The sequence below is a fragment of the Melanerpes formicivorus genome, unplaced genomic scaffold, assembly GCF_026170545.1.
Source record: "Melanerpes formicivorus ecotype bairdi unplaced genomic scaffold, bMelFor1.0.p_v2 SCAF_186, whole genome shotgun sequence".
In the NCBI taxonomy this organism is placed as follows: Eukaryota; Metazoa; Chordata; class Aves; order Piciformes; family Picidae; genus Melanerpes; species Melanerpes formicivorus.
Genome location: NW_027142538.1, coordinates 531,684 through 557,882, shown reverse-complemented (window position 1 = coordinate 557,882; position 26,199 = coordinate 531,684). Strand labels below are relative to the sequence as shown.

The window sequence follows — 26,199 nt, the reverse complement described above, 5'->3', positions numbered from 1 at the left end:
CCACCCTCGGTGCAGACAAAGGAGCCCAAAGCCAGGGCCAGAGAAGCCAAAGAGTGCTGCAGCTAATGGTGAGAGGCTGGGGGAGGGGCAGGCTGCTGAGCCCTGTGGTCTGAGGCAGGGCTGAGTGCTTCTGGAATGGAGAAGTTGGAGGAGTGTGTCAGAAATGGGGAAGGGGTTGGGTGCCTGGCAGCTCCCTCTTGCATCAGAGTGCTGCTGCTGCTGCTGAGCCCTTCCTGCACCCTGCCTCTGGCCCTGACTGACAGCAGCTGAACAAGAGCCAGCAGTGTGCCCAGGGGTCCATCAGCAGTGAATGTGCAGCTGGCAGCAAGCTGGGGGCAGGAGCTGAGCTGTGAGAGGGGAGCAGAGCTCTGCAGAGGGACCTTGCCAGGCTGGGCAGATGGGCAGAGGCCAAGGGCAGGAGATTGAACACATCCAAGTGCCAGGGGCTGCACATTGGCCACAGCAACCCCAGGCAGTGCCACAGGCTGGGGGCAGAGGGGCTGAGAGCAGCCAGGCAGAGAGGGAGCTGGGGGTGCTGGGGGAGAGCAGCTGAAGAGGAGCCAGCAGTGTGCCCAGGGGGCCAAGAAGGCCAAGGGCATCCTGGCCTGGGTCAGGCAGAGTGTGGCCAGCAGGAGCAGGGAAGTCCTTGTGCCCTGTGCTCAGCACTGCTGAGGCCACAGCTTGAGTCCTGTGTCCAGCTCTGGGCTCCTGAGGTTAGGAAAGAGGTTGAGCTGCTGGAAGGTGTCCAGAGAAGGGCAACAAAGCTGGGGAGGGGTCTGGGGCACAGCCCTGTGAGGAGAGGCTGAGGGAGCTGGGGTTGCTTAGCCTGGAGCAGAGGAGGCTCAGGGGAGACCTTCTTGCTCTCTCCAGCTCCCTGCAGGGAGGTTGCAGCCAGCTGGGGGTTGGTCTCTTCTGCCAGGCCCCCAGCCCCAGAACAAGAGGACACAGTCTCAAGCTGTGCCAGGGGAGGTTGAGGCTGGAGGGGAGGAGAAAGTTCTTGCCAGCAAGAGGAATTGGCCACTGGGATGAGCTGCCCAGGGAGGTGGTGGAGTCCCCAGTCCTGGAGGGGTTCAGGAAGAGCCTGGATGAGGCCCTTGGTGCCATGGTTAGCTGTCAGGAGGGATTGGGTTGGGGATTAGGTCCCAGATTGGATTTGATGAGCCTGATGGTGGCTCTTGACATCTTGCCCTTGGGTGACTGCTCCCAGGGCTGTTGGCTTTAGTCCTGGCAGCCTCAGAGTCCACCTGAGGGGATCTGACTGCTCAGTGAGCAGTGCTCCTTCTCTGCCCCCAGCTGTGGGGCTCTGGCTGTTTGTCTGTGGTGCTCTCCTCCTTCCCTTTCCCCCTGCACTGAGCTGACTGCTTGCCAGGTGAACCTCTTGCCCTCAGTGCCTGCAGGGGACAGCTGAGGAGTTGCTTCATCCTTCCTCCTTTAGCCCAGTTGGGACAGGAGTTCCTCTGCTGCCTCTTGGCTCCTGCTGGGGTGGCCTCCACTGGGTCGGGGTTGGCTGTGAGCCTTGGGAGCTCTCAGAGCAGTGAGGGCAGCCTGAGTGTGCCCAGGAGGAGGCTGAGCAGAGCTTTGCAGCCAGGGTTGGGCTTCTCCTGGCCCAGGACTGCCTTAGAAGCACAGAGCTGGCAGGGCTGGAAGGGAGCTCCAGGCTCAGCCAGCCCCAGCCCCCTGCCATGGGCAGGGACACCTCACACCACAGCAGCTTGCTCACAGCCACCTCCAGCCTGGCTGCAAACACCTCCAGCCAGGAGGCTTCCACCACCTCCCTGGGCAGCCTGGGCCAGGCTCTCACCACCCTCCTGCCCAACAACTTCTTCCTCACAGCCAAGCTCCAGCTCCCCACTTCTACTTCTGCTCCAGCCCCCCCACTCCTAGCCCTCCCTATTACCCAGGCTGGGGCTGAGCCATGGCCTCAGCACCGCAGCTGTGAAACCCCTCCAGGGATGAGCATCCAACCCCCCTCCCTGGGCAGCCTGGGCCAGGCTTGCAGAGCCCTTGCAGGGAAGAAGTTTCTTCTCCTCTCCAAGCTAAGCCTCCCCTGGGGCAGCCTGAGGCCATTGCCTCTCCTCCTGGCCCTTGTTCCTGGGGAGCAGAGCCCAACCCCCCCTGGCTGCAGCCTCCTCTCAGGGAGCTGCAGAGAGCAAGGAGGTCTCCCTCAGCCTCCTCTTCCCCTCTCCCCTCACCCCCTGCTCCCCAGAGCTGTTCTCCAGACCCCTCAGCCCCTTCCTTGCCCCTCTGTGGGTGCTGCCTGCCAGGGGCTGTGGTGCCAGCAGCTCTGGTGCTGCTCTCCAGCTCTCAGAAGGGGCTGAGCTGTGCTCTCTGTTGGGTGCTGGCTGAGGTGGCTGAGCAGAGAGCCCTTCCTGCAGCCCTCAGCAGTGTCCTGGGGGGGAGGGGAAGGCAGGGGGAGGGAGTCCTGCAGCTGGCAGTGCCCTGCTGGCTCTGCCAGGCTGTCAGTGATGCTGCTGCAAGGTCTCCTCCTGCCTGGGAAGGGGAAGGTGTCCCAGCAGCTCCCAAGGGCTCCAGCTGCTGGAGCTGTGCAGGAGGAGCTCATCCTCCCAGCACCTCAGCTCCTGGGCAGGGAAAGGTCCTGGCTAGGAGTGGCTCAGAGAGCTTCCTGAGCCTGCCCCAGCTCCTGTGGCCTGGGCTGAGCTGGGTGCCCTCCCCTGCCCTGCAGCACCGGGGACAGGCAGCAGGCAGAGCCTGGGGTCAGCCAGGGAGGAGGTGGAGTGGAGGGGAGCAGGGGAAAGGGCCTCAGAGCTCATCCAGGCCAACCTCTGCCCCAGCACCATCTGAGCAACTCAGCTCTGCTCTGGAGAGCTTCCAACCCCCCCCTGGGTCTGCCCTGGGTGCCCTGCCCTGGCTGCCCTGCTCTGGCTGCCCTGCTCTGGGTGCCCTGCTCTGGCTGCCCCTGCTCTGGGTGCCCTGCCCTGGCTGCCCTGCTCTGGGTGCCCTGCCCTGGCTGCCCTGCCCTGGGTGCCCTGCTCTGGGTGCCCTGCTCTGGCTGCCCTGCCCTGGCTGCCCTGCCCTGGGTGCCCTGCTCTGGGTGCCCTGCTCTGGCTGCCCTGCTCTGGGTGCCCTGCTCTGGGTGCCCTGCTCTGGCTGCCCTGCCCTGGGTGCCCTGCTCTGGGTGCCCTGCTCTGGCTGCCCTGCCCTGGGTGCCCTGCTCTGGGTGCCCTGCTCTGGCTGCCCTGCTCTGGGTGCCCTGCCCTGGGTGCCCTGCTCTGGGTGCCCTGCTCTGGCTGCCCTGCCCTGGCTGCCCTGCTCTGGGTGCCCTGCCCTGGCTGCCCTGCCCCTGGCTGCCTGCTCTGGGTGCCCTGCTCTGGGTGCCCTGCTCTGGGTGCCCTGCCCTGGCAGGGGCTTGGACTCTCTCCCTTCCAACCCTTTACCACTCCCTGATGCTCTGAAAGGCATTGAAGGGATGGCTTAGCCTGGAGAAAAGGAGGCCAAGGGGAGGCATCCTCATCCTCATCCTCATCCTCATCCTCATCCTCATCCTCATCCTCATCCTCATCCTCATCCTCATCTCTCATCCTCTCATCCTCATCCTCTGCAGCTCTCCTGCCAGGAGTCTGTGCAGCTCTGTGCAGCTCTGCCTGCCAGCAGCCCTGAGGGGAAGAGAAGAGAAATTAACCAGGTTGGAAAAGACCTTTGGTGATCTCAGAGGTCTCTCCCAACCAGGTCCTGTCCTACCCCATCCCATCCCATCCCATCCCATTCTATGTCCAACCTCTCCCCCAGCACCATCTGAGCAACTCAGCCATGGCTACCAAGGGCCTCAGCCAGGCTCTTCCTGAGCCCCTCCAGGGCTGGGGACTCCACCACCTCCCTGGGCAGCTCATCCCAGTGGCCAATTCCTCTTGCTGGGAAGAACTTTCTCCTCCCCTCCAGCCTCAACCTCCCTCTGGCACAGCTTCAGACTGTGTCCTCTTGTTCTGCTGCTGGGGGGCCTGGCAGAAGAGGACCAACCCCCAGCTGGCTCCAACCTCCCTGCAGGGAGCTGGAGAGAGCAAGAAGGTCTCCCCTGAGCCTCCTGCTCTGCAGGGCCCAGGAGGGAAGGCTGCACTCGGGGGGCAGTCAGTGGCTCCATGTCCAGGGGGGGAGCATGTCAGCAGGGCTGGGTGCTGGCACCAGAGCTGTTCAACATCTCCCTGGGTGCCAGGGGCAGTGGGGTGCAGCCTCAGCAGCCTGCCAGGGACAGCAGGGAGGGAAGGATCCATCCAGAGGGGCCCTGGGCAGGCTGCAGAGCTGGCCCCCAGGGCAACCTCCTGAAGCTCAGCAAGGCCAAGGGCAAGGTCCTGCAGCTGGCTGAGGGGCAGTGCCAGGCACAGAGCCAGGCTGGGTGGGGAAGGGGCAGAGAGCAGTGGTGAGGAGAAGGCCCTGGGGGTGCTGGGGGAGGAGCAGCTCCCCAGGAGGCAGCAAGGGGAGCTGGCAGCCCAGAGAGCAAGGCTGTGCTGGCTGAGCCCCAGCAGTGTGGGCAGCAGGGGCAGGGAGGGGATTCTGCCCCTCTGCTCTGCTCAGCCCTCCCCTGCAGGGCTGGGGCAGCTCTGCAGGCCCCCAGCACAAGGCCCTGGAGCTGCTGCCCAGCAGGGCAGGGAGGGGATTCTGCCCTGGGACCCCCACCGGGGGGGGGCTCCCCCCAAGCACCCAGAGCAGCTCTGGGCACTCGCTGGGGGAGGGAACTTGGGGTGCTGGAGCAGCTCCAGAGGAGAGCAACCTGCCTGGGGAGGGGGCTGGGGGGGGCTGGGGAGGTTGCTGAGGGGGGTGGGGGGGGTGCTGAGGAGGGGGTGAGGGGGCTGGGGGGTGCTGAGGGAGCTGGGGGGTGCTGAGGGGGGCTGGGGGGGCTGGGGGGGGGGGTGGTGAGGAGAGGCTGAGGGGGCCTGGGGGGTGCTGAGGAGGGGGTGAGGGAGCTGGGGGGTGCTGAGGGGGCTGGGGGGGTGCTGAGGAGGGGCTGAGGGAGCTGGGGGGTGCTGAGGAGGGGGCTGAGGGGGAGGGGGGTGCTGAGGAGGGGCTGAGGGGGCTGCGGGGGTGCTGAGGGTGCTGAGGAGGGGCTGAGGGGGCTGGGGGGTGCTGGGGGTGCTGAGGAGGGGCTGAGGGAGCTGGGGGGTGCTGGGGGTGCTGAGGAGGGGCTGAGGGATCTGTGGGGGGTGCTGAGGAGGGTGGTGAGGGAGCTGGGGGGTGCTGAGGAGGGGCTGAGGGGGCTGGGGGGTGCTGAGGGGGCTGGGGGTGCTGAGGAGGGACTGAGGGGGTGCTGAGGAGGGGCTGAGGGGGCTGGGGGGTGCTGAGGAGGGGTGAGGGAGCTGGGGGGTGCTGAGGGGGCTGGGGGTGCTGAGGAGGGGCTGAGGGGGCTGGGGGGGCTGGGGGGGGGGGGTCCCCGGGGGGGTCCCGCAGGAGCTGGGGGGGTCCCGGGGGGAGCTGGCAGGAGCTGGCTCTGGGGTGCCGGGGGGCTGTGCCCTGCCCCGCAGGAGCTCTGGGGGTGCCGGGGGGCTGTTGCCCTGCCCCGCAGGAGCTCTGGGGGTGCCGGGGGGCTGTGCCCTGCCCCGCAGGAGCCCTCCCCGAGGCGCTCGCCCTTGCCCTCCCCCCCCGCAGGCATCATCGAGCGTCTGGAGCGCCCCCTGGCGGCGGGGCGGGGGCAGGCCGGCTTCCAGCTGTCCCACGCCTGCCACTTCTGCCGGCGGGGGCTGGAGGCCATCGTGCAGGACGAGGTCACCCAGAGGTTCTCCTCGCAGCAGCTGCTCTCCTGGAACCTCCTCACCAGGACCCACCGGCGACTTCCACTACCTCAGCCTGCGCCTCAGCCTGCTCTGGGGGCTGGGCGTGCTGCTGCGCTACGGCCTGCTGCTGCCCCTGCGGTGAGCGACCCCCCTGAGACCCCCCTGCTGCTGCCCCTGCGGTGAGGGACCCCCCTGAGACCCCCTGAGACCCCCCCTGAGACCCCTGAGACCCCCCTGTGCCCCCCTGCTGCTGCCCCTGCGGTGAGGGGCCCCTGAGACCCCCCTGATACCCCCCTGAACCCCTCCCCTGGAGCCCCTGCAGCAGGCAGCTGGAGGCTGGGTCCCTGCCTGGGTGCCTGCAGGCCTGGGGGCAGTGTGTGGGGCAGCAGTGGGGGGCAGGCAGCTGGGCAGAGGCTGCTGCCCTGGCAGCCCGGGGGCAGAGGCACCTCAGTGGCTTCCTGTGCCCTGCCCTGAGGCCTCTCCCTGCCTGCAGCTTCACCCTGGCATGCATTGGCATCAGCTCCATGATTGTGGGCACCGTGCTGGTGGGACAGCTGCCCAGCAGCAGGTGAGTACTGCCAGGGGGCACTGCCTGCCAGAGGGCACTGCCTGCCAGGGGGCACAGCCTGCCAGGGATCACAGCCTGCCAGGGGGCACAGGCCTGCCAGGGACACAGCCTGCCAGGGGACACAGCCTGCCAGGGGGCACAGCCTGCCAGGGGGCACAAGCCTGCCAGGGACACAGCCTGCCAGGGGGCACAGCCTGCCAGGGGACACAGCCTGCCAGGGGGCACAGCCTGCCAGGGGGGCACAGCCTGCCAGGGATCACAGCCTGCCAGGGGGCACTGCCTGCCAGGGGGCACAGCCTGCCAGGGATCACAGCCTGCCAGGGGGCACTGCCTGCCAGGGGCTCAGCCTGCCAGGGGACACAGCCTGCCAGGGATCACAAGCCTGCCCAGGGGGCACAGCCTGCCAGGGGGCACAGCCTGCCAGGGGCTCAGCCTGCCAGGGACACAGCCTGCCAGGGGCTCAGCCTGCCAGGGGGGCACAGCCTGCCAGGGGCACAGCCTGCCAGGGGGCACAGCCTGCCAGGGGCACAGCCTGCCAGGGGGCACAGCTGCCAGGGACACAGCCTGCCAGGGGCACAGCCTGCCAGGGGGCTCAGCCTGGCAGGGGGCACAGCCTGCCAGGGGGCAGCTCTGCAGGCAGCTCAGGGGGGGCTGGGGCAGGCTGCCTGCCAGGGTGGCACCCGGGGTGCTGGCTGCTGCTGGGCTCCTCTGGCTGCTGGGAGGGGCTCAGGGCAGCACTGGGGGGGGGACAGCAGTGCTGGGGTAGAGAGGAGCTGCTGGGGAGGGAGCAGCCTTGGGGGCACTGAACTGCTGGGGTTGGGAAAGGCCTCTGAGCTCCCCCAGCCCAACAGCAACCCAGCCCCACCAGGGCCCCAGAGCCATGGGCACAGCTTGCTGCAGCACCTCCAGCCATGGGGACTGCACCACCCCCTGGGCAGCCTCTGCCAGGCCCTGACCACTCTGGCAGCAGAGAGATTGTTCCTCATTCCAACCTAAGCCTCCCCTGGGACAAGTTCAGGACATTGCCTCTGCTTCTAGCACCTGAGCCTGGGGAGCAGAGCCCAACCCCCCCTGGCTGCAGCCCCCACAGCCCTCAGCACCACAGCTCTGAAACCCCTCCAGGGATGAGCATCCAACCCCTCCCTGGGCAGCCTGGGCCAGGCTTGCAGAGCCCTTCCAGCCAAGAAGTTTCTTCTCCTCTCCAAGCTAAGCCTCCCCTGGGGCAGCCTGAGGCCATTGCCTCTCCTCCTGGCCCTTGTTCCTAGGGAGCAGAGCCCAACCCCCCCTGGCTGCAGCCTCCTCTCAGGGAGCTGCAGAGAGCAAGGAGGTCTCCCTCAGCCTCCTCTGCTCCACACTCCCCACCCCCAGCTCCCTCAGCTGCTCCTCCCCAGCCCTCTTCTCCACACCCTTCCCCACCTTTCTTGCCCTTCCCTGGCCCTGCTCCAGCCTCTCAATGTCCTCCTTGCCCAGACCTGCTCCCATGGCTGGAGGTGATTCAGAGCCATGGTGCTGCAGGGGCTGCTGTGGCAGAGGCCTTGGCAGAGTTAGGCAGTGGTTGGGATCTGGGGCCCCTGAAGGTCTTTTCTAGCCACAGTGACTCTGTGATGTCTCTGTGCAAACTCAGGGCACCCTCTGGCATCCAGATTTGCAGGGCTGCTTCTCTCAGCGCTGAGCTCAGTGCTGAGCACTGTTAGACCTTGCTGCACTTCATCCCCAGCCTCAGGAACCTCCCTGGGGCAGCAGGGCCCTCTGGCTTCCTTCCCCTCCTTTGCTGCCAGCTTGCAGCCAGGAGCCCAAAGCTGAGCCCAGCCCTCCAGCTGTGGCCTGCCCAGTGCTGAGCCCAGGGGCACAATCCCTGCCCTGCTGCTGCGGGGTCCCTTCCCTGCCCCAGGCCCTGCCTAGGTGAGGCCAAGGCTGTGCCAGGGCTTGGCTGAGCTGCTGCAGCCGGAGCAGGAGATGTTCCTCCCTTCTGCAGGGGGAGCCTTGGGTGGTGTGGAGGGGGCTGGGCAGCAGTGCTGGGGTGCCCAGGGGGTGCCCAGGTGCTGCCCAGCTGCCTGTGCTGTGTGCAGGGTGAAGAGCTACCTGAGTGAGGTGGTGCACCTCACCTCCTGCCGCATCCTGGTCCGGGCTGTCTCAGGCAGCATCCGCTACCACAACAGGTGAGGGGAGGCAGCTGCTGGGCAGGCAGGGCACAGGCACCCAGCTGGGGAGGCCTCAGGGCTCATCCAGGCCAACCTCCCCCCCAGCACCATCTGAGCAACTCAGCCATGGCACCAAGGGCCTCAGCCAGGCTCTTCCTGAACCCCTCCAGGGCTGGGGACTCCACCACCTCCCTGGGCAGCTCATCCCAGTGGCCAATTCCTCTTGCTGGGAAGAACTTTCTCCTCCCCTCCAGCCTCAACCTCCCCTGGCACAGCTGGAGACTGTGTCCTCTTGTTCTGCTGCTGGGGGCCTGGCAGAAGAGACCAACCCCCAGCTGGCTCCAACCTCCCTGCAGGGAGCTGGAGAGAGCAAGAAGGTCTCCCCTGAGCCTCCTCTGCTCCAGGCTAAGCAACCCCAGCTCCCTCAGCCTCTCCTCACAGGGCTGTGCCCCAGACCCCTCCCCAGCCCTGTGCCCCAGACCCCTCCCCAGCTTTGTTGCCCTTCTCTGGACACCTTCCAGCAGCTCAACCTCTTTCCTACCCTCAGGAGCCCAGAGCTGGCCCCAGCACTGCTGTCCCCCCCCCCGCCTGGCCCTCAGCTCAGGCTGCAGTGCTGCCCTTCCCTGCCTCCCCCTCCCAGCCCTTCCCCGGGGGTGGGCATCACCTTGGGCAGCTTCCTGTCGCCTGGGGGCGCCCCAGCCAGCCGGGACTGGTGGTGAAGGGTGGGGAGCAGGCTGGGCTGTGGCAGCAGGGGGGGTGTGAGCAGCAGGCTGTCCTTGCAGGCAGCACAGGCCTCAGAAGGGAGGGATCTGCGTGGCCAACCACACCTCGCCCATCGACGCCATCATCCTGACCAACGACGGCTGCTACGCCATGGTAGGAGCAGCCCAGGGCAGGGGGAGGGAGGCAGCAGCCAGGGCCTGGGGGCAGCAGCTGCTGCTGCTGGAGCCCAGGGTGCAGCTCCCACAGTGCAGAGCCTGAGGTCACAGCAGGGCTTCACCCAGGGAGCACAGCTCAGCCCTGCAGCCCCTGCAGCATGCAGAGCCCCAGGGCAGCCTGCAGCAGCCCCCAGAGCTCAGCCCTGCAGCCCCTGCAGCGTGCAGAGCCCCAGGGCAGCCTGCAGCAGCTGCCAGAGCTCAGCCCTGCAGCCCCTGCAGCGTGCAGAGCCCCAGGGCAGCCTGCAGCAGCTGCCAGAGCTCAGCCCTGCAGCCCCTGCAGCATGCAGAGCCCCAGGGCAGCCTGCAGCAGCTCCCAGAGCTCAGCCCTGCAGCCCCTGCAGCATGCAGAGCCCCAGGGCAGCCTGCAGCAGCTCCCAGAGCTTGGCCCTGCAGCCCCTGCAGCATGCAGAGCCCCAGGGCAGCCTGCAGCAGCTCCCACAGCTCAGCCCTGCAGCCCCTGCAGCATGCAGAGCCCCAGGGCAGCCTGCAGCAGCTGCCAGAGCCCAGCCCTGCAGCCCCTGCAGCATGCAGAGCCCCAGGGCAGCCTGCAGCAGCTCCCACAGCTCAGCCCTGCAGCCCCCACAGCTCCCAGAGCTCCTGCAGGAAGGGGCAGTTGGAGCTCCCTGCACTGAGAGCCTCTGCAGCAGGGAAAGGATTGCAGTGGAGCTTCCAGCACAGCCCCAGGGAGCACAGAGGTGACCCTCAGGCCACCCTGGGTTGTGTCCCCACCCAGCCCAGCAGTGGGACACAGCCTGCAGAGGGTCACAGAAGGGTTGGGGTTGGAAGGGACCTTCTAGCTCCAGCCCCCTGCCATGGGCTCCCACCAGCCCCAGCTGGCTCAGGGCCTCATCCAGCCTGGCTCCAGGCTTGGAGCATCCACAGCTTCCCTGGGCAGGCTGTGCCAGAGCCTCACCACCCTCCTGGGCAAGAACTGAGTCCTCAGGTCTCAGCTCAGTCCAGCTTCTGCCAGTCTGAAGCCCTCAGCCCTCTCAGCCTGGCACTCCCAGCCCTTGCCCAGAGTCCCTCCCCAGCTCTCCTGGAGCCCTTCAGGCACTGGGAGGCTGCTCTGAGCTCTGCCTGCAGCCTTCTCCTCTCCAGGCTGCACAGCCCCAGCTCTCCCAGCCTGGCCCCACAGGGGAGGCTCTGCAGCCTCTGCTCCTCTCTGTGGCCTCCTCTGGAGCCTCTCCAGCAGCTCCAGGGCCTTGTGCTGGGGGCTGCAGAGCTGCCCCAGCCCTGCAGGGGAGGGCTGAGCAGAGCAGAGGGGCAGAATCCACCTCCTCCCAGCCCCAGCTTGCTCAGTGCCTCATCCAGCCTGGCCCTGAGCCCCTCCAGGCAGGAGGCAGCCACAGCCTCCCTGGGCAGCCTGTGCCAGAGCCTCCCCAGCCTCTCACTCAGGTGTTTCTTCATCTCCAGTCCAACCCTGCTGCAGGTTCAGCTCTCACTGCAGGGGCAGCAGAGGCTGTTGCTGTACAAGCTCAGTGGTGGTGAAGCTCTCCTGGCAGTGTCAACTGCAGGCCCTGCAGCTGCTGCAGTCCTTCAGCTCTGCCTCCATGCAGCATTTAGGTGCTTGGGTGGAAGCCCTGAGAGCAAGCTGGGCTGCTGGAGGTGTCCCTGCCCATGGCCAGGGGGGTTGGAACTGGATGGTCCTCCAGGTCCCTTCCAGGCCACCCCAGCCTGCAGTGAAAGGCTCTGCACTGCCTTGGGGTCACCCTGCAGGCTGCAGGGGTGTCAGGAGTGCTTTGGTTGCTGTTTGTGGAGGGGGATGCAGGGGAAGCTGTTCCACAGCCTCACAGAGTGCCAGGGGCTGGGAGGGAGCTGCAGAGCTCATCCAACCCAAGCCCTGCCAGAGCAGGGCACCCAGGGCAGGGCACCCAGAGCACAGCCAGGGGGGGTTGGAACATCTCCAGAGCAGGAGGCTCCACAACCCCCCTGGGCAGCCTGCTCCAGGCCTCTGGCACCCTCCCAGGGAAAGAATTCTCCTCCTGTGTCCATGGCACTTCCTCTGGCTCAGCTTCCACCCCTGCCCCTGGGGCTGGCACTGGGCAGCCCCCAGCAGAGCCTGGCTCCAGCCCCTGGGCACTGCCCCTGCACAGCTTCATCCCCAGCCCTCAGCTCCCCCTCAGGCTCCTCCTCTGCAAGCTGCAGAGCCCTCAGCTGCCTCAGGCTCTGCTGGGGAGGAAGATGTTCCCCTGCCTGCAGCAGCTCTGTGCCTCTGGGCTGGGCTCTCTGCAGCAGCTCCCTGAGCTCCTGCTGGAGCTGAGGGGCCCAGAGCTGGAGCCAAGATTGCAGCTGTGGCCTCAGCAGGGCAGAGCAGAGGGGCAGCAGAACCTCTCTGCCCTCCTCCCCACAGCCCTTCTGCTGCAGCCCAGGCTGCCCTTGGCCTCCTTGGCCCCCAGAGCACATTGCTGGCTCCTGGGCACCCCCCAGGCCCCCCAGGTCCGTCCCTGCTCTGCAGCAGCTCGGTGCCCTCCTGCCCTGCTCGCTGGGGTCCTGCCCGGTGCCAGCCTCTCCCTTGCTGACCTCCGTTCGGCCTCTCGCGGCTGTCTCACTGCTGCTATTCCTCCTCCCGCCGCCAGGTGGGGCAGGTGCACGGCGGCCTCATGGGCTTGATCCAGCGAGCTACGGTCCGGGCCTGCCCGCACGTCTGGTTCGAGCGCTCCGAGATGAGAGATCGCCACCTAGTGACCAAGCGGTGAGCTGCAGGGCTGCGGGGCGGGGGAGCCTCCGCCGCAGACTGCCCGCTGAAACCAGCGGAGCACAGAGCTGGCAGGGCTGGAAGGGAGCTACAGGCTCAGCCAGCCCCAGAGCAGAGGGGCAGGATCCTCTCCCTCCACCTCTGCCAATGGGCACTGGCAGCCCAGAAGGCCAAGGGCAGCTGAGCTGCCCTTGGCCTTCTGGGCTGCCAGCGCCCATTGCTGGCTCCCTGTCCCAGGCCTGATTCCTGCCCCCCTCAGTTGTGTCCCAGACACCTATCCCTCCCTCACCCCCTCCAAAGTCCCTCCCCAGCTTGCTTGCAGCCCCCTGCAGCTCCTGGGAGGCCACCAGAAGGTCTCCTGGGAGCCTTCTCCTCTCCAGCCTGCACAAGCCCAACTCTCTCAGGCTGTGCTCAGAGCAGAGCAGCTCCAGCCCTCTGCTCCTCCTCCTGGCCCTGCTCTGGACACCTTCCAGCCCCTCCAGAGCCTTCCTGGCACAGAGGCTGCAGAGCTGGCCCCAGAGCTGCAGCTGTGGGCTCAGCAGAGTGGAGCAGAGGGGCAGAATCCCCTCCCTGGCCCTGCTGGCCACACTTCTCTTGCTGCAGCCCAGGCTCTGCTTGGCTCTCTGGGCTGCAAGTGCTCCCTGCTGGCTCCTGCTGAGCTTCTCCTCCCCCAGCACCCCCAAGGCCTTTCCTCCAGGGCTGCTCTGCAGCCAGTCCCTGCCCAGCCTGGCTCAGGGCCTGGGATTGCCCTGCCCCAGCTGCAGGACCTTGCCCTTGGTCTGCTTGAACCTCCTGAGGGTGTCCTGGGCCCAGCTCTGCAGCCTGTGCAGGTCCCTCTGGATGGATCCTTCTCTCCAGCTGCCAGCCTCTGGGCCAAGTGCTGAAAGCCAGGCTGGATGGGTCCTGAGCAAGCTGCCTGGGTAGGAGATCTCAAGGCCCATCCAGTTCCACCCCCCTGCCAGGGGCAGGGACACTTGGAGAGGGTTGGAAGGGGTTTGGAACTCATTGGCCCTTGAGGTCCCTTCCAGCCCTGGCAGCTCTGTGACTCTGGGAGGGGTCCCTGCCCAGGGCAGGGGCTTGGAACTGGCTGGGCCTTGAGGTCCTTTCCAACTGCAACCATTCCATGATGGTTCTGTGGTTCCCAGCTGTGTGCCCCAAGAGCCTCTGCTGCCCTGCTGCAGGCAGTGAGGGGCAGGCTGGGCTGAGGCAGTGCTGCACATGGCTTGGCTTCCCTGGCAGCCACTCTCAGTGTGGTGCAGCAGGGCCTGAGGGGAGGCCCCCAGGGGGAGGCTGTGATGCCAGGCCAGATGCAGGCTGGAGCAGAGCTCTCCTGTGAGCTTTGCTTTCTGCTCCCACAGGCTCAGGGAACACGTGGCTGACAAAAGCAAGCTCCCCATCTTGATCTTTCCTGAAGGTAAGCAGCTGAGCCCCTCCTGACCTCCCCTCCCTGTGGCTGGCATCCCTGCTCCTCCCCTGGCTTCTGCTGCTCAAAGGCTTCCCTGCCTCAGGGTTCTCTTAGGGCTTTCCTCACCTTGTCCCTGGCTGCAGCCTCCTCTCAGGAGCTCCTATCACTGGAACAGCCCAGCCCCCCCTGGCTGCAGCCCCCACAGCCCTCAGCACCGAAGCTGTGGAACCCCTCCAGGGATGAGCATCCAACCCCCTCCCTGGGCAGCCTGGGCCAGGCTTGCAGAGCCCTTGCAGGGAAGAAGTTTCTTCTCCTCTCCAAGCTAAGCCTCCCCTGGGGCAGCCTGAGGCCATTGCCTCTCCTCCTGGCCCTTGTTCCTAGGGAGCAGAGCCCAACCCCCCCTGGCTGCAGCCTCCTCTCAGGGAGCTGCAGAGAGCAAGGAGGTCTCCCTCAGCCTCCTCTGCTCCACACTCCCCACCCCCAGCTCCCTCAGCTGCTCCTCCCCAGCCCTCTTCTCCACACCCTTCCCCACCTCTCTTGCCCTTCCCTGGCCCTGCTCCAGCTCCTCCAGCTCCTTCTTGCAGCCAGGAGCCCAAAGCTCAAGCCAGCCCTCAAGCTGTGGCCTGCCCAGTGCTGAGCCCAGGGGCACAATCCCTGCCCTGCTCCTGCTGCCCAACCATTGCTGCTCCAGCCCAGGCTGCTGCTGCCCTTCTTGCCCCCCTGCCCACCCCCTGCCTCCTCTCCAGCTGCTGCCACCCAGCACCCCCAGGCCTTGCTCTGCTGGGCACTTTCCAGCCCCTCTGCCCCCAGCCTGGAGCCTTCCTGGGGTGGCTGTGCCCCAGGCTCAGGACCCAGCCCTTGGCCTTCTTCAGCCTCCTGCAGCTCAGCTCAGCCCTGGCTGCAGCCTGCCCAGGAGCCTCTGCAGAGCCTTCCTCCCCTCCAGCAGCTCAACTCTGCCCCCCAGTTCAGTGTCCCCTCCCCAGCTGGTGCAGCTCCCCTGCAGCCCCTGGGGCCACACTCAGGCTGCTGGGCTGCAGCTGAGGCTGAGGCTGGCACTGCCCTGCCCTGGTGGGAGGCAGGCAGCCTGGGGCCATGGGGTGGTGCTGTGCATTCTGAGCCTCAGCTTGCCCTGGGGGGGTTCTGGGGCTGCCACCCAGCCTGGTGTCCCCTGCAGGGGTGGTGCTGCTGCCCCAGTGCCCTGCACAGAGCAGTGCTGAGGCTGCTCAGGGGAGCTGGCTCCAGGCCTGAGCCCTGGGCAGGCTCACTGCTGGCAGGAGGCAGAGGGAGGCAGAAGGGGAAGCCAGCAGGGGACAGCTGCTGCCCTCCAGGGCCTGCCAGCAAGGCTGAGCTCTGGCTGGGGCTGTGGGGAGCTGTGTGGGTGCTGACTTCAGCTTCCCCCATGGGCAGGCACCTGCATCAACAACACCTCTGTGATGATGTTCAAGAAGGGCAGCTTTGAGATTGGAGGCACCATCCACCCTGTGGCTATCAAGGTGAGTGCACAGAGCCTGCTGCTGGCCTCTGCCTTGGCTCAGGTGGGAGGCAGCTCTCAGCAGGGCTGCTGCTGCTGCTGCAGGGCACCACAGCCCTGGCAGGGGGCTGCCAGCTCCCCATGGTGGAAGTGGCTGAAATGAGAGAGGCCTCCAGCCAGGGAGGAGCTGCTGGGGTCAGCTTCTGGAGAGCTCACAGCATGGCAGAATCAGCCAGGCTGGGAAAGGCCTCAGGGATCATCAGCTCCAACCTGGGACCCAGTCCCCAACCCCTCCTGACAGCCAAACCCTGGCTCCAAGAGCCACAGCCAAGCCTTGTCTGAACCCCTCCAGGGCTGGGGACTCCACCACCTCCCTGGGCAGCTCATCCCAGTGGCCAATTCCTCTTGCTGGCAAGAACTTTCTCCTCCCCTCCAGCCTCAACCTCCCCTGGCACAGCTTGAGACTGTGTCCTCTTGTTCTGCTGCTGGGGGCCTGGCAGAAGAGACCAACCCCCAGCTGGCTCCAACCTCCCTGCAGGGAGTTGGAGAGAGCAAGAAGGTCTCCCCTGAGCCTCCTCTTCTGCAGGCTAAGCAACCCCAGCTCCCTCAGCCTCTCCTCACAGGGCTGTGCCCCAGACCCCTCCCCAGCCCTGTGCCCCAGACCCCTCCCCAGCTTTGTTGCCCTTCTCTGGACACCTTCAAGTCTCTCAATGTCCTTAACCTCAGGAGCCCAGAGCTGGACACAGGACTCAAGCTGTGGCCTCAGCAGTGCTGAGCACAGGGCACAAGGACTTCCCTGCTCCTGCTGGCCACACTCTGCCTGACCCAGGCCAGGATGCCCTTGGCCTTCTTGGCCCCCTGGGCACACTGCTGCCTCCTCTTCAGCTGCTCTCCCCCAGCACCCCCAGCTCCCTCTCTGCCTGGCTGCTCTCAGCCACTCTGTCCCCAGCCTGTGGCACTGCCTGGGGTTGTGTCCCGAGTGGTTCGGTGCCATCCTGCTGGCCCCCAGGGGGTGTGTGTGTGTGTGTGGGGGTGGGTGCTGGGCCTGCAGGCGGCCTGTGGGGGGCGCTGTGTGTGACGCGCAGTGCCGGGTGCCCTGCAGTACGACCCTCACTTCGGAGATGCCTTCTGGAACAGCAGCAAGCACAGCATCCTCAGCTACCTGCTGCGGGTGCTCACCAGCTGGGCCATCGTCTGCAACGTCTGGTACATGCCCCCCATGCTCAGAGAGGTAACTGCCGCTGCTGCCCCCCCTGCCGGGCCCCCGGGGCCCCGCGGCCCTGCCCCCCGCAGCCCCCAGACCCACAGCCCCCAGACCCACAGCCCTGCCCCCCACAGCCCTGCAGCCCCCAGACCCACAGCCCTGCCCCCCGCAGCCCCCAGACCCACAGACCCACAGCCCTGCCCCCTGCAGCCCACAGACCCACGGCCCCACGGCCCTGCCCCCCGCAGCCCCCAGACCCACAGCCCCCACACCCACAGCCCCACAGCCCTGCCCCCCGCAGCCCACAGACCCACGGCCCCACGGCCCTGCCCCCCGCAGCCCCCAGACCCACAGCCCACAGGCCCACAGCCCCCACACCCACAGCCCCACAGCCCTGCCCCCCGCAGCCCTGCGCCCCGCAGCCCCCAGACCCACAGCCCCACAGCCCCCAGACCCACAGCATCACAGACCCACAGCCCCCACACCCACAGCCCCACGGCCCTGCCCCCCACAGCCCACAGACCCACAGCCCCACAGCCCCCAGCCCCTGCTCTGCGCTCCCGGAGGCGCTGAGGGCTGGGATGGAGCCTGGGGAGCCACAGCTCCAAGCCCTGCCCTGCCCCTGCCCTGCGAGGAGCAGCCCTGAGCCACAGCCCCACAGCCCCACAGCCCCCACACCCACAGCCCCCCAGCCCCACAGCCCCCAGCCCCACAGCCCCACAGCCCCTCAGCCCCACAGCCCCAGCCCCACAGCCCCACAGCCCCATAGCCCCACAGCCCCCAGACCCACATCCCCCACACCCACAGCCCCCAGACCCACATCCCCCAGACCCACAGCCCCACAGCCCCACATCCCCCAGACCCCCAGTCCCACAGCCCCACAGCCCCTAGACCCACAGCCCCACAGCCCCCAGCCCCACAGCCCCCAGCCTCACAGCCCCCAGACCCACATCCCCCAGACCCACAGCCCCACAGCCCCACATCCCCCAGACCCCCAGTCCCACAGCCCCTAGACCCACAGCCCCACAGCCCCCAGCCCCACAGCCCCCAGCCTCACAGCCCCACAGCCCCCAGACCCCCAGCACCACAGCCCCACAGCCCCACAGCCCCCAGCCTCACAGCCCCACAGCCCCCAGACCCCCAGCACCACAGCCCCCCAGCCCCACAGCCCCACAGCCCCACAGCCACCAGACCCATAGCCCCACAGCACCACAGCACCACAGCCCCACATCCCCCAGACCCACATCCCCCAGACCCACAGCACCACAGCCCCACAGCCCCCAGACCCACATCCCCCAGCCCCACAGCCCCACAGCCCCACAGCACCACAGCACCACAGCCCCACAGCACCACAGCCCCATAGCCCCCAGCACCACAGCCCCAGCACCACAGCCCCCAGACCCACAGCCCCACAGCCCCCAGCACCACAGCCCCACAGCCCCACAGCCCCCAGCCCCACAGCACCACAGCCCCACAGCCCCACAGCATCACAGCCCCCAGACCCACAGCCCCACAGCCCCACAGCCCCCACCCCCACAGCCCTCAGCACCACAGCCCCACAGCCCCCAGACCCACAGCCCCCAGCCCCACAGCACCACAGCCCCACAGCCCCACAGCCCCCAGACCCCAGCCCCCAGCCCCACAGCCCCACAGCCCCCAGACCCACAGCCCCACAGCCCCACAGCCCCACAGACCCCAGCCCCACAGCCCCCACCCCCACAGCCCACAGCCCCCAGCCCCACAGCCCCCAGCCCCACAGCCCCCACAGCCCCACAGCCCCCAGCCCCACAGCCCCCAGACCCAAAGCCCCACAGCCCCCAGCCCCACAGCCCCACAGCCCCACAGGCCCACAGGCCCACAGCCCACAGCCCCACAGCCCCACAGCCCCCAGCCCCACAGCACCACAGCCCCACAGCATCACAGCCCCACAGCCCCCAGCCCCCAGCCCCACAGCACCACAGCCCCACAGCCCCACAGCCCCCAGACCCCAGCCCCCAGCCCCACAGCACCACAGCCCCCAGACCCACAGCCCCACAGCCCCACAGCCCCACAGACCCCAGCCCCACAGCCCCCACCCCCACAGCCCACAGCCCCCAGCCCCACAGCCCCCAGCCCCACAGCCCCCACAGCCCCACAGCCCCCAGCCCCACAGCCCCCAGACCCAAAGCCCCACAGCCCCCAGCCCCACAGCCCCACAGCCCCACAGGCCCACAGGCCCACAGCCCACAGCCCCACAGCCCCACAGCCCCCAGCCCCACAGCACCACAGCCCCACAGCATCACAGCCCCACAGCCCCCAGACCCACAGCCCCACAGCCCCCAGCCCCACAGCACCACAGCCCCACAGCATCACAGCCCCACAGCCCCACAGCCCCACAGCCCCCAGCCCCACAGCACCACAGCTCCACAGCATCACAGCCCCACAGCCCCCAGCCCCACAGCCCCCAGCCCCACAGCACCACAGCCCCACAGCCCCACAGCCCCCCAGCCCCCCAGCCCCACAGCCCCACAGCCCCCAGCACCACAGCCCACAGCCCCCAGCCCCACAGCCCCACAGCTCCACAGCCCCCAGCCCCACAGCCCCACAGCCCCCAGCCCCCAGCCCCCAGCCCCGAGCCCCACAGCCCCCCAGCCCCACAGCCCCCAGCCCCACAGCCCCACAGCCCCACAGCCCCCAGCCCCCAGCCCCACAGACCCACAGCCCCCAGCCCCACAGCCCCCAGCACCATAGCCCCCAGCACCACAGCCCCACAGCATCACAGCCCCCAGCCCCACAGCCCCCAGACCCACAGCATCACAGCCCCACAGCCCCACAGCCCCCAGCCCCACTGTGGGGCACTGCTGGCTGCTCTGCAGCTGCTTGGCCAGCAGCACCCCCAGGGCCCTTCCTGCCAGCAGCTTTCAGCCACCCTGCCCCAAGCCTGGAGCCTTGCTGGGGGTGGTGGTGCCCCCAGGGCAGCCCTGGCACTGCTGGAAGCTGCTGCTGCCAGCCCTGGCCATGGATGCCAGCTGCCCAGGGCCCTCTGCAGAGCCTCCCTGCCCTGCTGCAGCCCCACACCGGCACCAGCCTGCTGCCACTGCAGGCTTGCTGCTGATCCTCTCTGAGCCTTCAGCCAGGTGCTCAGCACAGCCCCCAGCCCAGCTGGGGTGGCACAGAGCTGCAGTGGGCTCTGAGCTCACCCAGGCCTGCCCTGGCTGGAGCAGAGCCTTCCCCCTGCCTGCATCACCGCAGGGCCCCAGGCAGGGCTGGCAGGGGGGGGGCTGGGGGGGCTGGCAGGGAGCTGAGCTGCAGGGCAGCAGAGCAGCAGTGCTCTGGGGGCCTCTTGCCAGCCCTTCCTCTCTCCCTTGCTGCTGCTGGCCTGCAGGAGGGGGAGGATGCTGTGCACTTTGCCAACAGAGTGAAGTCAGCCATTGCTCGCCAAGGAGGCCTCACTGAGCTGCCCTGGTGAGTGCTGCCCCCCTCATGCCCCCCTGCTGCCCCCCTGCTGCCCTCCCTGCTGCCCTCCCTGCTGCCCTGGTGAGTGCTGCCCCCCTCATGCCCCCCTCATGCCCCCCTGCTGCCCCCCTGCTGCCCTCCCTGCTGCCCTCCCTGCTGCCCCCCCCGCTGCCCCCCTGCTGCCCCCCTGCTGCCCCCCTGCTGCCCTCCCTGCTGCCCCCCCGCTGCCCCCCCGCTGCCCGCCTGCTGCCCTCCCTGCTGCCCCCCTGCTGCCCCTCCTGCTGCCCTCCTGCTGCCCTCCCTGCTGCCCTCCCTGCTGCCCCCCCTGCTGCCCCCCTGCTGCCCCTCCTGCTGCCCTCCCTGCTGCCCTCCCTGCTGCCCCCCTGCTGCCCCCCTCCTGCCCTCCTGCTGCCCCCCTGCTGCCCTCCTGCTGCCCCCCTGCTGCCCCCCTGCTGCCCTCCCTGCTGCCCCCCTGCTGCCCCCCTGCTGCCCCCCCTGCTGCCCTCCCTGCTGCCCCCCTGCTGCCCCACCTGCTGCCCCCCTGCTGCCCTCCCTGCTGCCCCCCTGCTGCCCCCCCTGCTGCCCTCCCTGCTGCCCTCCCTGCTGCCCTCCCTGCTGCCCCCCTGCTGCCCCCCCTGCTGCCCTCCCTGCTGCCCCCCTGCTGCCCCACCTGCTGCCCCCCTGCTGCCCTCCCTGCTTTCCCCCTGCTGCCCTCCCTGCTGCCCTCCTGCTGCCCTCCCTGCTGCCCTCCCTGCTGCCCTCCCTGCTTTCCCCCTGCTGCCCTCCCTGCTGCCCTCCTGCTGCCCTCCCTGCTGCCCTCCCTGCTTTCCCCCTGCTGCCCTCCCTGCTGCCCCCCTGCTGCCCCCCCTGCTGCCCTCCCTGCTGCCCTCCCTGCTGCCCTCCCTGCTTTCCCCCTGCTGCCCTCCCTGCTGCCCCCCTGCTGCCCTCCCTGCTGCCCTCCCTGCTTTCCCCCTGCTGCCCTCCCTGCTGCCCCCCTGCTGCCCCCCCTGCTGCCCTCCCTGCTGCCCTCCCTGCTGCCCTCCTGCTGCCCTCCCTGCTGCCCTCCCTGCTTTCCCCCTGCTGCCCTCCCTGCTGCCCTCCTGCTGCCCTCCCTGCTTTCCCCCTGCTGCCCTCCCTGCTGCCCCCCTGCTGCCCCCCCTGCTGCCCTCCCTGCTGCCCTCCCTGCTGCCCTCCCTGCTGCCCCCCTGCTGCCCCCCTCATGCCCCCCTGCTGCCCCCCTGCTGCCCCCCTGCTGCCCCTCTGCTGCCCTCCCTGCTGCCCTCCCTGCTGCCCTTCCTGCTGCCCCCCCTGCTGCCCCTCTGCTGCCCTCCCTGCTGCCCTCCCTGCTGCCCCCCTGCTGCCCCCCCTGCTGCCCTCCCTGCTGCCCCCCTGCTGCCCCCCTGCTGCCCCCCTGCTGCCCCTCTGCTGCCCTCCCTGCTGCCCTCCCTGCTGCCCCCCTGCTGCCCCCCTGCTGCCCCACCTGCTGCCCCCCTCATGCCCTCCTGCTGCCCTCCCTGCTGCCCTCCTGCTGCCCTCCTGCTGCCCCCCTGCTGCCCCTCCTGCTGCCCCCCTGCTGCCCCCCTGCTGCCCTCCCTGCTGCTCCCCTGCTGCCCTCCTGCTGCCCTCCTGCTGCCCCCCCTGCTGCCCTCCTGCTGCCCTCCTGCTGCCCCCCCTGCTGCCCTCCCTGCTGCCCTCCTGCTGCCCCCCCTGCTGCCCTCCCTCCTGCCCTCCTGCTGCCCCCCTGCTGCCCTCCCTGCTGCCTCCCTGCTGCCCCCCTGCTGCCCTCCCTCTGCCCTCCTGCTGCCCCCCTGCTGCCCTCCCTGCTGCCTCCCTGCTGCCCCCCTGCTGCCCCCCTGCTGCCCTCCCTCTGCCCTCCTGCTGCCCTCCCTGCTGCCTCCCTGCTGCCCTCCCTGCTGCCTCCCTGCTGCCCTCCCTGCTGCCCTCCTGCTGCCCTCCTGCTGCCCTCCCTGCTGCCCTCCTGCTGCCCCCCTGCTGCCCTCCCTGCTGCCCCTCTGCTGCCCCCCCTGCTGCCCTCCTGCTGCCCCCCTGCTGCCCTCCCTGCTGCCTCCCTGCTGCCCCCCTGCTGCCCTCCCTCTGCCCTCCTGCTGCCCTCCCTCTGCCCCCCTGCTGCCCCCCTGCTGCCCCCCTGCTGCCCTCCCTCTGCCCCCCTGCTGCCCCCCTGCTGCCCCCCTGCTGCCCTCCCTCTGCCCTCCTGCTGCCCTCCCTGCTGCCCTCCCTGCTGCCCCCCTGCTCCCCTCCCTGCTGCCCTCCTCCTGCCCTCCCTGCTTTCCCCCTGCTGCCCCCCCTGCTGCCCTCCTGCTGCCCTCCCTGCTGCCCTCCTGCTGCCCTCCTGCTGCCCCCCCTGCTGCCCTCCTGCTGCCCTCCTGCTGCCCCCCTGCTGCCCCCCTGCTGCCCTCCCTGCTGCCCTCCTGCTGCCCTCCCTGCTGCCCTCCTGCTGCCCCCCTGCTGCCCCCCTCCTGCCCTCCTGCTGCCCCCCTGCTGCCCTCCTGCTGCCCCCCTCCTGCCCTCCTGCTGCCCCCCCTGCTGCCCTCCTGCTGCCCTCCCTGCTGCCCTCCTGCTGCCCCCCTGCTGCCCCCCTCCTGCCCTCCTGCTGCCCCCCTGCTGCCCTCCTGCTGCCCCCCTCCTGCCCTCCTGCTGCCCCCCTGCTGCCCTCCCTGCTGCCCCCCTGCTGCCCTCCTGCTGCCCTCCCTGCTGCCCCCCTGCTGCCCTCCCTCCTGCCCTCCCTGCTGCCCCCCTGCTGCCCCCCTCCTGCCCTCCTGCTGCCCCCCTGCTGCCCCCCTGCTGCCCTCCCTGCTGCCCTCCCTGCTGCCCCCCTCCTGCCCTCCTGCTGCCCTCCTGCTGCCCCCCTCCTGCCCCCCTGCTGCCCCCCTGCTGCCCTCCCTCTGCCCTCCCTGCTGCCCCCCTGCTGTCCTCCTGCTGCCCCCCTGCTGCCTCCCTGCTGCCCTCCCTGCTGCCCCCCTGCTGCCCTCCCTCTGCCCTCCCTGCTGCCCCCCTGCTGTCCTCCTGCTGCCCTCCCTGCTGCCCCCCTGCTGTCCTCCTGCTGCCCTCCCTGCTGCCCCCCTGCTGCCCCCCTGCTGCCCTCCCTGCTGCCCTCCCTGCTGCCCTCCTGCTGCCCTCTTGCTGCCCTCTTGCTGTCCCCCTGCTGCCCTCCCTGCTGCCCCCCCTGCTGCTCCCCCTGCTGCCCCCCTGCTGCCCTCCCTGCTGCCCCCCTGCTGCCTCCCTGCTGCCCCCTGCCCCTCCACACACCCTCCTGCCTTGCTGGGGAGGGAGGCAGCTTTGCTCCTTGGCCTCCCCCCCGAAGGGGGCAGAAGGGAGATCTGCCCAGGGGACAGGGTGGGAGTGGGAAGGGGACCTGGGGAGGGCTTTGCACAGCTCCAGCCAGCAGCACACAGCAGGAGGAGCACCCAGGAGGCACAGCCTGGGCTTGGCACAGAGCCACAGGCAGCCAAAGCCTCACACAGACCTCCCTGGGAAGCAGGACAGCAAACATAAGCCTTGGGAGGGGATAGGATAGAACTGAACTGAATTAACCAGGCTGGAAAAGACCTCAGAGCTCATCCAGGCCAACATCTCCCCCAGCACCATCTGAGCAACTCAGCCATGGCACCAAGGGCCTCATCCAGGCTCTTCCTGAACCCCTCCAGGGCTGGGGACTCCACCACCTCCCTGGGCAGCTCATCCCAGTGGCCAATTCCTCTTGCTGGCAAGAACTTTCTCCTCCCCTCCAGCCTCAACCTCCCCTGGCACAGCTTCAGACTGTGTCCTCTTGTTCTGCTGCTGGAGGCCTGGCAGAAGAGACCAACCCCCCCTGGCTCCAACCTCCCTGCAGGGAGTTGGAGAGAGCAATGAGGTCTCCCCTGAGCCTCCTCTGCTCCAGGCTAAGCAACCCCAGCTCCCTCAGCCTCTCCTCACAGGGCTGTGCCCCAGACCCCTCCCCAGCTTTGTTGCCCTTCTCTGGACACCTTCCAGCAGCTCAACCTCTTTCCTACCCTCAGCAGCCCAGAGCTGGACACAGGACTCAAGCTGTGGCCTTGCAGCTGCCCTTGGCCCTGCAGAGGAGATTCTGCCCCTCTGCTCTGCTCTGCTCAGCCCTCCCCTGCAGGGCTGGGGCAGCTCTGCAGCCCCCAGCACAAGGACCTGGAGCTGCTGGAGAGGCTCCAGAGGAGGCCACAGAGAGGAGCAGAGGCTGCAGAGCCTCCCCTGTGGGGCCAGGCTGGGAGAGCTGGGGCTGGAGAGGAGAAGGCTGCAGGGAGACCTCAGAGCAGCTTCCAGTGCCTGAAGGGCTCCAGGAGAGCTGGGGAGGGACTCTGGGCAAGGGCTGGGAGTGCCAGGGCAGGGGCTGATGGCTTCAGACTGGGAGAAGCTGGATTGGGATGAGACCTGAGGAAGAGATTCTGCCCCAGGAGGGTGCTGAGGCACTGGCCCAGGCTGCCCAGGGAGGCTGTGGAGGTGTCCAGGGTCAGGCTGGCTGAGGCCCTGAGCCAGCTGGGTGGGAGGGAGGTTGTCCCCAGCAGGGACTTGGAACTGGGTGATCCTGGAGGTCCCTTCCAGCCCAAGCCAGTGCAGGGTGCTGCTGAGGAGGCCAACAGCTTCAGCCCTGAGGCCCTGCTGAGGCCCCAGGCAGCTGTGGGGCTGCAGGCAGCTGTGGGGCTGCAGCCCAGGGAGATCCCACCCCAGGCTGGCAAGAGCTGCCTGGGAGGTGCAGGAGGTGCCAGCAGCAGCCTGGGGGAGCTGAACACAGCCTGAGGCTGAAGGTGAGCTCTGGGGTGGTGGAGCTGGAGCTGGGATGGTGCTGAGGGTCTGAGGGAAGCCCTCAGCAGCCTGCAGGTCAGCAGGGAGGTGGCTGGTGGCAGCCAGGCTGTGAGCAGCACTGTGGGGCCACCCCTGAGGGGTCAACCTCTCTGCTGCAGGGATGGAGGGCTGAAGAGAGCCAAGGTGAAGGACACCTACAGAGAGGAGCAGCAGAAGAACTACAGCAAGATGCTGGTGAGGAATGGCTCAGTGGAAGGCCCCCCTGCAGCAGCAGAGGCAGACTGAAGGGCTGCAGCCCTGGCACCTGCCTGAGCCCAGGCAGCCTCAGCAGGAGCTGTGGCCCTGAGCCCAGAGAGGGAACAGGATCACCACACACAGCTTGCAAACCAAAAAGAAACCAAACCCAAACCGACCTCTGGAGCCTCCCTGGGGGTTGTGTGGCTGCTGCAGAGCCTGCCCGGGGCTGGGGCTCTCTGCCCTTCCCTCCTCTCCCTCCCTGCCCTCAGGAGGTGCTCCTGGGCTGGGGCAGGGGAAGGAGGCAGGGGGGAGGCAGCAGCACTGCTGGGGGGCAGGACACTGAGCAGGGGCTGGGGGAGGGGAAGGAGCCCAGGGGCAGGGGGGAGGCAGCAGCACTGCTGGGGGGCAGGACACTGAGCAGTTCTGGGGGAGCTGAAGGAGCCCAGGGGCAGGAGGGAGGCAGCAGCACTGCTGGGGGCAGGACACTGAGCAGCTCCTGGGGGAGCTGAAGGAGCCCAGGGGCAGGAGGGAGGCAGCAGCACTGCTGGGGGAAGGACACTGAGCAGGGGCTGGGGGAGCTGAAGGAGCCCAGGGGCAGGAGGGAGGCAGCAGCACTGCTGGGGGCAGGACACTGAGCAGGGGCTGGGGGAGCTGAAGGAGCCCAGGGGCAGGAGGGAGGCAGCAGCACTGCTGGGGGCAGGACACTGAGCAGCTCCTGGGGGAGGGGAAGGAGGCAGGAGGGAGGCAGCAGCACTGCTGGGGGCAGGACACTGAGCAGGGGCTGGGGGAGGGGAAGGAGCCCAGGGGCAGGAGGGAGGCAGCAGCACTGCTGGGGGGCAGGACACTGAGCAGCTCCTGGGGGAGCTGAAGGAGCCCAGGGGCAGGGGGGAGGCAGCAGCACTGCTGGGGGCAGGACACTGAGCAGCTCCTGGGGGAGCTGAAGGAGCCCAGGGGCAGGAGGGAGGCAGCAGCACTGCTGGGGGAAGGACACTGAGCAGGGGCTGGGGGAGGGGAAGGAGCTCAGGGGCAGGAGGGAGGCAGCAGCACTGCTTGGGGGAAGGACACTGAGCAGCTCCTGGGGCAGGGGAAGCTCCTGCCTGGGAGCTGGAAGTGTAAGCAGCCTGGAAGCTGGAAGTGTAAGCAGCCTTTGCCTCTCTCCCCTGCTGCTCCCAGGCTGCAGCTGGAGCTGGGTTCACCTGGGCCAGGGTGGGGGCTGCAGGCTGGGGAGGGCAGCAGGGGCCGCAGGCCCTGGGGAGGACCTGTGCTGCCCCAAGCACAGCTGCTGGCCCCTGCAGGGCTGGGGTGGCCTCCTGCCACGGTGTTGCCTTGAGCTGGGGGAAGGCAAGGGGGAAAGGCCTCCAGCCCCCTGCTGCTCTCAGCCTTCCCTTCCCCGGGCTGCAGAGCAAAGGGGCAGGCAGCCCCTGCCTCTCCGGGCAGAGGAGGCTCCATCAAGGGGGGCTTGCCCTGCCCTGCTGCTGAGCAGAGCCTCTCCAGGGCCACCTTGTGCTGAGCTGGGCTGGCAGCAGCCCTCACAGCCAGCAGCACAGGCTCCAGGGCTCCTTGAGGCCCTGCCCCAGCCTGCAGTGCCAGAGGAATAAACTCTCTCTTCCTA

General features: G+C 68.7%; 1 protein-coding gene across 2 annotated transcripts; it reads left to right on the top strand.

Annotated features, from left to right (window-relative positions):
• On the top strand, nucleotides 1-26,199 carry LOC137457661 (glycerol-3-phosphate acyltransferase 3-like). 2 transcript variants are annotated; one of them, XM_068169484.1, is made up of 11 exons: nucleotides 1-68; nucleotides 5,596-5,858; nucleotides 6,214-6,288; nucleotides 8,358-8,447; nucleotides 9,212-9,305; nucleotides 11,944-12,059; nucleotides 13,421-13,476; nucleotides 14,875-14,960; nucleotides 16,041-16,169; nucleotides 19,507-19,586; nucleotides 24,509-26,199. In XM_068169484.1, the coding sequence occupies exons 1-11, from the start codon at nucleotides 66-68 to the stop codon at nucleotides 24,633-24,635; spliced, it is 1,119 nt and encodes a 372-aa protein (XP_068025585.1). In that variant the 5' UTR covers nucleotides 1-65; the 3' UTR covers nucleotides 24,636-26,199. The 2 variants fall into 2 exon arrangements, with proteins under 2 accessions (XP_068025585.1, XP_068025587.1); XM_068169486.1 differs by lacking the exons at nucleotides 1-68; nucleotides 5,596-5,858 and adding an exon at nucleotides 5,970-5,981.

Coding starts and splice junctions, on each gene's coding strand:
- LOC137457661 (XM_068169484.1), top strand. Junction 6,289..8,357: donor GGACAGCTGCCCAGCAGCAG/GTGAGTACTGCC, acceptor TGCTGTGTGCAG/GGTGAAGAGCTACCTGAGTG. Junction 12,060..13,420: donor CGCCACCTAGTGACCAAGCG/GTGAGCTGCAGG, acceptor CTGCTCCCACAG/GCTCAGGGAACACGTGGCTG.